The sequence below is a fragment of the Lactuca saligna genome, chromosome 9, assembly GCF_052625555.1.
Source record: "Lactuca saligna cultivar CGN05327 chromosome 9, ASM5262555v1, whole genome shotgun sequence".
Classification (NCBI taxonomy): Eukaryota; Viridiplantae; Streptophyta; class Magnoliopsida; order Asterales; family Asteraceae; genus Lactuca; species Lactuca saligna.
The window spans coordinates 40,301,629-40,314,115 of NC_136425.1; the positions used below are offsets into that span (position 1 = coordinate 40,301,629).

Consider the following 12,487-nt stretch of genomic DNA (forward strand, 5'->3'; position numbering starts at 1 on the left):
CCACCCGACTCCTCATTCTTTCTTTCTCTTGGTAACTTGAGATTCCCTACCTTAAATTAAGACTCCATTTATAACAGAATTGGATTTTGATCTAAGAAAAAACTTGCAAGAGAAGAAAATCGATTTTGATTACAAAAATCGATTATGTGAAAATCGATTTCAAATTGGAGAACAAAATCTCACCGATGAGGAAAGACCAAAATTCGAATGAGGAAGGAGGATGGTGTTGCTGATGGCTACGTATGATCATGGTGGTACAGACAAAATTAACGATCTAAGGACGTGTGAAGAAATTGAAGACGGAAAAGAGATATCTACCATTTGGTGAATTGATGTTCTAGAAGTTTTTTAGGGTTTATAAAACTTGTTTATTTTGTTTCCTTAATTGAAGGGATTTAATTAAATGATCACATTAATTGCAAGGTGCAAAAAACTAGAAATACCCTTTTTGATTTAATTAATTATTTAATTATTTGCTAATTTCTGATTGGTGCATTTAGGAACATAATAGTTGCTAGAAATATTTGAATCTAACTCTCTCTCTCTCTCTCTCACACACACACACACTCTCTCTCTCTCTCTCTGTATATATATATATATATATATATATATATATATATATTGTAATTCAAACACTATTTTGGTGCTAAACAATCACCATTTTGATGTTTGTGGTTGGAGAACCTCTAAGTTTGTGCAAGAAAATTTGAAACACATATATATCTATGTGGGTGCTCTAAAATATGTGTTAGGGGAAGAAGAAGAAGAAGCACAAGGAAGAGTGATTGAACTATATAGAAAAGTGAAAAAAAAATACTTCCAATAAATATTATTCCTTGTCAAATAACTGTTGGAACAAAACTACACAGTAAGGCTACATCTTTCTAACCTCTTGCCTTCTCATTCAATACAATACATCTTTCTAACCTCTTGCCTTCTCATTCAATACAATATCATACAATATATATAGAGGAATCAAAACACGTCTACCTAGTCAAAAGCAACAAAATAAGGAGCTAACTAACTAACCCCTATCTAAACTATTCTAAAAAATCTGCTAAAAAAACGTGGCCTACATGGCCTTTAATTATTCAAACTCTACAAGAAGGACTAAAATACCTTTAAAGATAATCACGTGATTGACTTAGTTTGGATTAACACAACAATAACCATAATATTATTTTGCATCCATAGTTATAAAAAACAAACATTCACACAGTCTAGGTAAAATAGATGGACACAAACAACATACTTAAGATCATAAAAAGTGGAAATACAACTTCAAACCCTAAAAGGAAAAGATCATTGCCATCTTCATTCTTGCATGCCTTCAATGGACTTCCACAAAGTCCTGAGTTGTTTGTATAGCTTTCAGCAGATACTCTATAACCACTATCAAATATAGGTGTACAGCTCCTGAGAGTCTATTGTTAGAGACATTAAATACCACAATGCAGTAAAGTACAGTTAACTCTTGTGGGATTCGGCCTGTTAGGTGGTTGTTTTGAAGCTTTAGTGAATTCATATACATACAATTGACAATATATACTTGATGGAATTGAACCTGATAGACTGTTGTTAGAGAGATCGAGATGTACCATGTATACTAAACTATCTGCAAGATCAGAAGGAATGGTAGTTGTTGGAAAGAGATAAAGTTCTCATGTCGATACAGTTTCTTATGCCAATTAGTAATGGTCCTTTGAGTCTAGTACTCTAGTCACTACTACAAAATCAAAAATAAAATACGGTTGAAAAAGAAATTAAAATACGGACATTGAAGCGTATTCTAATAGAATGTGCTTGATGGAAATAATGCCTATTTCCTTACAATCTTAATTACCCAACAAGTATGGGTACAACTGACTTAATCTAGTTAGTGCAGGTTTGTTGGGGACTAAAGTTGCAACCTTTTGGAACTTCATGGTTTAGTTCTGGATTTATAGTTGAGTTGTGTGATGCTTAAAGCTGGATGTACAACAGGAAACTGCACAAAGGAGATTGGAAGCTACTGATTTGAAGTGTTGATGACTATTTTTCATTATATATGTATTTGCCCCACATTAGGTTCAAATATGTTCCATGTTTAGGTTATACCCTATATATGTAGAATTGTTTGTATTGAATGAAAAATTATCAGATCATTTTGTATGTAGTTCATTCACACAAATTATTCTCATTCCTTTGTTACAGATTAGGGTTAAGTCTTTTAGGGTTTCATGTTCTTTATCCGTTACAGTTAGATATATGTGTGTAATCATAAGAGAGTAGTGTAGGAAACTTGTTGTGATGTTTGAGTTGTAATAGTATATGTAAACGTTCTGGTTTGATTTGAAATCGAGCTGATCATATTAGGAATTTGTGTTTATAATGTTGTCAGTGTTTTATTTGAAGAAGCAATAAAATACGGTTATAGAACCGTATTCTATTTAGAAGATATAATACGGTAAACTATGCATAGACAAGCAACATGCATTGATAAATTAGCAAGCCAATACATCACCACGTTATATGCTAGCTAGTCAAATGAATATCATGTCTAACTTTCATTGTTTTAACCATTGATTTCAACTTTTTCCCACTTTCTAAGATTTTTACATTCTTATTTATTTTATTTTCTGAAGTAAATATTGAGGAATCCAACGTTCCATTTTCATGTAGGAATTTTAATTTTTTTTCATTTGAATATTTGAGATTTTTGACCTTGTAAAAAATTATAATGTTCATACAAATGAAAAAATTATGGAGTCGTTAAAAAGACATTCTACGTATGGAGTGGATTGAGGATGGGTTGTTGTAGGTGAAGGTGGAGTGTAGGAGGGAGGTATGGGTGTTGATAAAGGTTCGGTGGTGATGGATGGTGCTTTTGACCGACGATAATAGGTCAAGATAGGAGGGTGAGGAGATGAGGAGGTGGAGTGAGGTGGTGTTGAAGATTGGGTAGGGGTGGTGGTGAAGGAGGAGTAGGGTTGGTAGATGCGGAGTAGGGAAAAACATGAAGGGGGGGGGGGGGGGGTCATCAAGATAGTCAAAAGATGTGGATGGGGGAGGGGTATTGGAAAAGGGAAAAGAGGTTTCATCTAATGTAACATGTCGAGACAGATAGACTTTGCCAGTTGATGGATCAAAACATCGATATCCCTGAAAGTTTTCCGGATAGCCAAGGAAAACACATTTGACGGATCTTGGTTGGAGTTTATGAGATTGAGTAGATGAGATATTAGGATAACATGTGCACCCGAAGGTGCGGAGATGATCATATGATGGTTGACGACCATAGAGAGAGAAGGCAGGTGTGGAAAAATTTGGCGTTTAATATGAAGGATATTATGAAGGTCGGTGGCGGTGTGAAGAGCTTCAACCCAAAATGAGTGGGGAAGAGAGGCATGAGTGAGAAGGGTATAGATAATGTCATTAATGCGACGAATCATCTGTTCGGCTCGTCCATTTTGTTGGGAAGTTTGAGGGCAAGAGAAACGGAAGACGAGACCATGAGTGTGGGCAAAGGATAAAAAAGTCATTATTGTCAAATTCTCCCCCAAGATCACATTGGAATGACTTAATGGTTCGGTTAAATTGTGTATGGATAAGCTTGTGAAATTTTGTAAAAGTGAGAAATGTGTCAGATTTATATTTGAGGGGGGTATACCCGTACATAATGAGTGAAATTATCAATAAGGACCATTAAGACTGGGGATGTCCAAAGATCACAATGTATAATGTCAAATGGTGCATAAGTAACAGATTACAAATCATAAAAAGGTAAGCGAGTATGTTTAAATAATTGGCAAGCATCGCACAAAGAAGTTATAGGTTTATTGCAAGAATTTGAAAATTTTGAACGAAGTAAATCTAAAACAGGAGCCCGGGTGACCCAAATGAGCATGCCAACGATCGTGAGAAGTGGCAAGCAGAGCAATAGAACTGGAAGGTGCAGTGAAGGGGTAAAGATATCACATGCTATCATGACAAGAAAGAAGAGCTCCAGTCTTGAGGTCCTTTCTATCTTGAGGTCCTTTATAGAAAAAATGAGATGGGTCAAAATTCAACAGAAGCTTGATTATCGATAGTAAACTTACGAACAGATAAAAGATTTTTAATAACATATGGAGTAAACAAGATATTTTTTAGAGTATATGAATGAGAGGGGGTAGTGTAAGAAGCATGACCAGACCCATGAATTGGCAGACTAGAGCCATTTCCAACAAAAATCGATGTTACAGGCGAAGTAGTTATGGAACTTGAGATCTTACCCTGATCAGATGTAAGATGTGCTTAGGCATCGGAGTCCATATACCACGCTGAATCATTAGAGTTAAGACGAACTTGCTGCATTGTCTATGCTAAATCTGACGGACTGTAGCCAGAATAACCAACAAATTGAGTAGTGGGAGTAGGCGTCGGACCTGATGGCTGTATCGGAGGTCCAATTGGTCCCTGTTATGTTGTGGGTCCAGAATATTGACTGGGCCCGTAGGTGTGATTAGCCCTGTGATTTGTGGATTAATGTGGTCCATGAGAAAGGTATGGTGATGGAGGTGGATACCATGATTGCGATCCATTCTATCCTTGTTGCTGCCATTGATTTCCTTGGTTCCATTTTTGGTGGCCACGATCGCCACGTCCCCTGAAGCTTTTGCCACGTCCTTGACCAGTAAAGCTTCGCCCACAAGTGCCTGTACCTCTGCCTGAGTAGTTGTTGTAGGGTTGACCTTGATTGCGTTGACCAACTGCTTCGTTTTGTGGTGACCTGTCAACAGAAGTAGGAGCAACGAGAACCGTGTGGGTTTGATTTTTCCTAGCTTTTTGTCTGTGTTGTTCAAGTTGTAACATGCTACGAGCTGTTTCAAAGGATGGAGAGCTTTGATTGATGTAGGCCCCAACAACATCAAACTCCTGTGGTAACCTACGAACCATTTGTAAGACCAGTCTAGACTCGATGACTGGGTTCTCAACATCTCCATGCTGATCATCAAGATCTTTAAGTTTTTGGCAATAAGATTCCATAGATGAACATGCTCCCAATGTAAGACTGGTGAATTCTGTTCAAGGGCTGCTGCACGTGACCCTTTGTTGTTGAGCAAAATTTATTTGAGTTTATTCCAAGTGGCTTGGGCAATGGTATCAGTCTCTAAGATGCGGACCATCAATTCATCAGATAAGGTGCTGTATATCCATTGAAGGACAAGCGCATCGATTTCAGCCCATTGGAGGTACCCGGGATTGGTGTCAACCAGTGCAGGAGTGTCATCAATGCGATCGAGAACCTTGTAAGCCTTGGCATGAAGACGAACCAACTTTGTCCATGATGAGTACGTGACTTTTGAGCCATCCAACGTTCGGATCTTTGTCTGGATGTTTCATGTTTGTGACAGTGTAGGCAGGGTGCAAGGCCATGGCCTTCACTTCACCTGAACCAGAAGCATCTTTTGTCATGGAAGAAGATTGAAGCAAAACCATGGCTTTATTCTTAGAAAAAAGATTGGGTGTTAGGGTTTAGGTAGGCTCTGATACCATAACAACGATTACAGATCTTGAATGAATTGCCTTATCTTGTGTTAATGAACAAAGCCCTATATATAAATAGGGAATAAGATACAATCGGATATACCCACAAAAATGTCTTGCTAAGATATGATCGGCTAATATTTTTCTCTTAAAAAGTCAGACAACCAACATGCAACAACATTGATTGTAGTTAAAGCAAGCTAGCATGATTAGCATAGGCAACCGCAAACCAGGAATTCTAGTTCTTTCCATCTTTAATCTAGTTTTATAGAAAACTTCTTGAGTCTAAATTTCTTTTGGATTTCCATCCGGAGAAATATAGGTAATACACAAAATATATACATGAATAATAAAATACATCTAGTCTAACAGAATCTAGATTTACATACGATATCTCATGTTACTTACACATAATTAGTCTAGGGGAAAAAGAAAAACATAAACAAAATACTTAAGATCGTAAATAGTGGAAATCCAACTGCAAACCCCGAAAGAAAAAAACCTTCATCATCATGTTTATCATCCTTGCAAGCCTTCAAGGGACCCCCACAAAGTTCTAGGTTGTTTCCATAGCTTTCTGCAGAGAAATCACCATTTGAAAATATGGGAACTGGTCCTGATAATCTATTGTTGGTGACATTAAACACCTTGATTCGATCAAGTCCAGTCAAATCTGAAGGGATCTGGCCTGTTAGGTTATTGTTGTCAAGCCTCAAAACATTGATATACCTCCAATTCACAATACTACGAGGAATTGGGCCTGAGAGACTGTTGTTGGAGAGATTGAGATCTACAATGAAATCTAAACCATCACCAAGATCAGAAGGAATGGGTCCAGAGATGTAGTTGTTGGAAAGATCTAAAGTCGCCATGTTGGTGCAGTTTTTTATACCAATTGGAAACGATCCTCTGAGTTTCTTGCCTGCTAGATGAATGCTAATAACTATGTTATCATCATGCCAACATTCAACACCAGCAAAAGTGCAGATGAAACCTTCGTACATGTGGTTAAAATCCCAGCTAGAAAATATATGTGAAGGGTCTTCTAGCGATTCCTTGATAGATCTTAGGCAACTGATGTCTGCTTCAGTGGCTTTGATTGTAGCAACGCAAGCTAGCATGATTAGCATCCTCAAACGCACCCTAAGAATACTATTTCTTTCCATTTTTGAGCTGTTGTGTCGACAGAGTATAAATCTCTTGTGGGACTCGTATTCATGGGAAAAAAAAGGGTGAAGGAACTATATATGAAGTGAAAGGCTATGAAAGATTATAAAATTAAATTGATGCTGGTCTTGAGAGAATCACCCAAAAGAAAAATTAATTAATTTAGTGTGATATGCTTTCAGCACAATCCATGTGCATGGGATTTTTTTTATAGCTTAAATGCACATGCCACTCGTAGTTGAATAAATATATACTATGAGATAAACGTATAAGCATAAAAATCAACATTGTTTCAGTTAAAAAAAATTAAAATATCAAAACTCGTATATTTTTTTCCTACAAATAAAATATAACATTGGCATATTTTAACATTTCATTTTAATGTCATTTGATTTCGTATATATGGATCATCTCGTATATCTAAATATCATTTTTGAATTATTTTTTTTTTCAATATTATTGGTACTTTTAATAAGGATTAATAAAGAAGGGGCTATATACTAAGTAAATTAGGGATGAACGCTGGAATTGGACAGGGACAGGAATCGAGCGATTCGGAAACGGAGGCGGTATTGCGATATCATAAGAACCGGGAACCGGACCGCTGGTTTCGGTGCCGGTTCCGGTCCCGGGTTTTCAGTTATTTATTTATTTTTTTTAAACAAGAACCGGTTATAAATAAGGTGAATCTAATGATGATGCAATTCATAATACATACATGTAGTTTAGTTGGCTTCCAAAAAATAAAAAGACAATTAAACTTTCATATTAAAAAAATGAAAAAACGCTGCATTGATATGTTGTCTTTCCGGACTTATATCAAATTCAATATTTAACTAAACTATGATTTTTTACATTCTAAAATGAAGTACAAACACTAAATTACATATTGAAAAAAAAATCAATTAATTCTGACTTCATATGAGTGAGTTACAACATTTTAAAAATCGGGACAAAAAAAAACATGATGAAAAAAAAAAAAACGCAGCATTGATATGTTGTCTTCCGGGGCTTGTATATGATTCAATATTTAACCAAAATATATTTTTTACAGTCTAAAATGAAGTACAAACATTAAATTACATGTTGAAAAAAATCAAGTAATTCCAACTTCATATGAGTGAGTTACGATATTTTAAAAACCGAGACATAATTAAAAAACGTGCTGAAACAGAAAAAATACAACATTTATATGTTGTCTTCCAGGGATTGTATATGATTCGATATTTAACAAAAATATGATTTGTTATAACCTAAAATTAAGTACAAACACTAAATTACATTTTGGAAAAAAAATCAAGTAATTCCGATTGTTATGGTATTTTAAAAACCGGGACAGAATAAAAAAACATAGCATTAATATGCTCTCTTCCGGGGATTGTATATGATTCAATATTTAACCAAAATATGTTTTTTATAGTCTAAAATTAAGTAAAAACATTAAATTACATTAAAGAAAAATAATCAAGTAATTCCGACTTCATATGAATGAGTTACGGGCGGTTTTGCTATAAGTAAAGAACCGCTAACCGAACCGTTTTATTAAATCCGGTTTCGGTTCCGGTTCCAATGGTTCTAATGCTCATCCTTAAAGTAAATACGTTAAATAATTTTAATTTAATAAAGTTTAATCATAAACTATGATCTATTTAATAAAAAGTTGTATTTGGGATGTACATTTGGAATGGAGAGAAATTATTATTATTTTTTTGGTGAGAAATTATTATTAATTTTTTTTTAGTGAAAAGTTGGGTTGAATTGGTTTATTTATGGAAGTAGTCTTATAATATTCTATTATTTTTTTCTATTGATTCTATTATTAATTTTGTTGGTAATGCATTGTACTTTGAAAATTCTTTCTTTCCATTGGCCTGGGTCGGACACAAATTCCAAAAGTTACGGACTTCTATGTTGTGTTGCTGATTTTCATTAGTATTATATTAATGGAAGTCGAAAACAAAATTATAAATCAGACATAAATGATTTTCAGTTATGGTAGAGTTACAACAAAAGCAAATAAGAATAATTTCATTGCAATATAATATACGATTAAAATTACCTCTTTTTGCACCTCATGAATCCCCAAACAATGAAAAAAGAAATAACATAATCAAAATTTGATACCTAGAAAATATTTGGAATTGGATGTTGTAAAAAAAATAGTAGGATGCTATTGCTATAAAATGAAATACATTTTTAGAACTTACTCCATACCTATATACACAAACATACCTATATACACAAAGAATCATATTCACAAGCATTTTCAATTTTAGGTAACGTGTATTCAGTGTAGAATGCATTATTATGGATGTTATCTTTCCCATATTCTTTAACTTTCACATCAACTTCAACAACCTAAACAAACAAAACAAAAGAACAAGGGAAATGTAGTTCGTCTTTTATTGAAAAATAAAAATAAAAGTACAATGCTATAACTGTTAGATCTTTAATAATGTTTACATAAAAAGTGGTATCTAATATAGCACCCCGAGTAGTTAAAATGACTACTTCATAGATCATAAATGCATATGCAATTAAAAAGTATGCATTGAGAAACGAGTGTTTATGTTCATTGGTAGGTTATGAAAGAGGTTTTTTGGAATGACATTTGATTCAACTTAGATGAATATGATCGCGGAACAGAAGACCAATAAGTAGAGGTGGAAAATCTTGCTATCGTTTCGTGTTTCTGACACGACACGACACGACGTCGTGTTTTTTTTAACTCACACGAAAATGAACGAATTAAAAAACGACAAACACGAGACGACACGAAAAATATAACATAGACTAAAAATTAGTTTATTTAATGAAATACTTTATCAAATATAACACGACAAACACAAAAAACATGATAAGCTAAATCGTGTCAATTTCGTGTCGAATTTTGAACACGAATATGACACGACACAACATCGTGTTTTTTTACAGTTAACACGAACACGAATTCAAATTTCAATTTCGTCCCAATTTCGTTTCGTGTCGTGTATTTTTGTCGTGTCGTGTCACAAATTGTCACCCCTACCAATAAGATACGATAAACCTTCCCAATAGTTGTTACATTTTTGGTCTCTAAGTATAGTTGACTTATGCAATTTTGGTCATAAAACCTTTTCTCTATCAAATTTAGTACTTATTCTCAAGTTTTCCATTTATAATGGTTTTGTATAAGGGTGCATAAGTTAGGTTTTGAGCAATCTAACACTTCCTAAGTGTGCATGCAACCCTAATAAACCTTGGATCTATGTTTGTCTAAATACATGCAAAATAATAATTTTTCCAAGGTTCATAACCTATCTAACATGGCATGGGGTACTTTTAAACATAAAAGAATTAGATGAGATTACATACCTTTTGATGATGAGTTTGATTCCTAAGGAGTTTGAGGGACAAGCACCAATAGTGTGAATGTCTCAAATGGAATCACAAATCACCACAAACTCTTGGAAAACTTTGAGAGAGTGTATACACACTTATAAAATCATCCACACACAAACACACACACACACACTAGTGACACTAGTGGCTATTTCATGCAACATAAGAATGCTTATATAGTGTACATGATTAGGGTGAAACCCTAATAACCCATGACCTTTTCTTTCCCAAGGATCCATGGGTTAAAAGCTCCATGGATCATCCATGGACTTCCATACAAGCCTAACCCATTAACAAATGAGTATTAGCCCACACCATATAAAACCAATATCCCACAATCTAATTAGTCTTCCTTTTAATCTCTAAATTAATTCATAATTAATTTAAGACTAAGACTAATTAAATAACTTCATATTAATATATTATAACTTACAATATATTAATAAACATATGTGTATAACTCTCATAAAATTATCCATAAATAGTTTGGATGAAATGCAACCCAAATGGTCCATGTCGGGTCGGGTCAAGTATATACCAAATAAGTTATGGACTTAGACACCTTATCCAACAGACTCCCACTTGGATAAGTCTAATAACTATATTTGTGTATGTTACTTCAGGAACCAACCAGCAATCGTAGCTCTCGAAAACTCTGTTGAACTATGAAGCGCCATTTTAGATAAGTGATCATATAATCCTCTGTTCTCATGATATCAGCCAGACAAATACATGGAGCAACGTCGTACTTATCGTCTAGTAGTTTGTTTCCCGATTTTCGATTTGTTTGACAAAGAACTTAATCAAACACATCAATTTAGTTCTGACCGGCCGGTACATAGGTCACAACAAAATCATCGAGGGGCCCAGATATCGCTTCTATTTCTAGAAGGAACAGATAAACTTCGACTCATATGCTTGTTCTACTACTTGTTGAATTGTACACAAAGGCACGTTTTATAACATCAAGTTACTGATGTGTTTACGTGTAATCAATGCACAACCAACTCATAGGTAACAACTCATATCTCTAGGTTTGAAGATTTATATGATATTACCGTCTCACGATCACTCGAGATAAATTCCATGAAGTGATACAAGTGAGCGTGGGTTTATTCCAATACTCATAACTTATGAGCACTCATGAATGTTGTAGCAACCATTGCTATGACTAAACCCATTTAGCCATCTACAAACTCGATTCATGACAGTCTTGATTCATACCTACTTCCAACATATGAATGACTGTGGAGTGTTTAAATAACTTAGTCATTCGGAAAGAATAACCTAGCTATTTTGGAAGTCAAAACATGCAAAGTGAAACACAATAATAATCGAATCCAATATGGTCTCAGAACCCTTTTGAATATAAATAGAACCACCTTTTATTTATCACCATATTGATTACACATTATTCATTGTATAATGTTTCAAACAATCAACTTAAGACTTGAATAAAAACAACAGTCGTCCCATGCTCCTAGCATGTACAATCAACAGAGTATTCCAAAGAAGGTCAACTTCTATGGAACGAAAGTCTCATATTCAAAGTACATTGCTTTGAACATCCTTCTTGCATTAAGGTTTTCTAATCTTACAAAGATTGAATAACTTCCACCTATGGAGACATTTCCATAGTCCCATTTGACTATCACTTCCGAACAAGAGTTACTTTTTTTTAGAACATGTCAATACGGTCCTTTCCATCATACTTCCAACTTTCCCTGAGCAACCAATCTTTGGCGAACCTCAGATTTGTCCTCGACAATTGCTTAATCACTTTAGTCATATCCAGTGCCATGGGCTCCCCTATGATCTTTACCTGGAATGTCATGGGCTCTCCCCTGAGGTCATCCATGCAAGTATCACAGAGACAATTAGCATACCACATAACACATAATGGGCCGACATTGGTGCCTTCGACCCATGGATATAGTGAGAAGACTCACCTGGCAATGCTGAAACATATAGAAAACCCTTGGCTGCTTGCTGACAAATCCTCAACTACCAATAACAAAACAATACCCAATTAACAATTAGGTTCTAAGCTATAGTTATAACTTTAACATGGGGTAAAAATACCATTTTACCCCTAACCTAGCCTTGACCCAAACTATGGCTCACACTGAAATTTGAAAGGCCCAAAGGCTAATTAATCAAAAAATGGCCCAATTTTCCAAATTGGGCCCAAGCCTCTACATGGGCCTTACCTTAAGGTCCAACTATATTTTTAGTCCAAACACTTGGCATTCCGATGGTCCATTAGCCCAGAATCATCTAAAGCCCAATTATGGCCCAATTTTCCAAATTGGGCCCAACCCTCTCCAAATGGCCTTAACTTATAACCAAATAATTTCCTTGACTCAAAAACCTGTTTTCCAGATGGTCTACGAAGGCCCCCAACAACTAAGTCCAAGAAATGGCCCAAACC

At 35.0% G+C, this 12,487-nt stretch overlaps 1 protein-coding gene across 1 annotated transcript; it reads right to left on the bottom strand.

The window, feature by feature from the left end:
* Positions 1-4,563: 4,563 nt before the first annotated feature.
* On the bottom strand, positions 4,564-5,007 carry LOC145016259 (uncharacterized). The gene has a single exon (XM_078974637.1). The coding sequence runs from the start codon at positions 5,005-5,007 to the stop codon at positions 4,564-4,566; it is 444 nt and encodes a 147-aa protein (XP_078830763.1).
* Positions 5,008-12,487: the final 7,480 nt, after the last annotated feature.

Excerpts from the sequence above, each read along its gene's own strand:
- LOC145016259 (XM_078974637.1), bottom strand. The coding sequence starts at position 5,007 with ATGGAATCTTATTGCCAAAAACTTAAAGATCTTGATGATCAGCATGGA.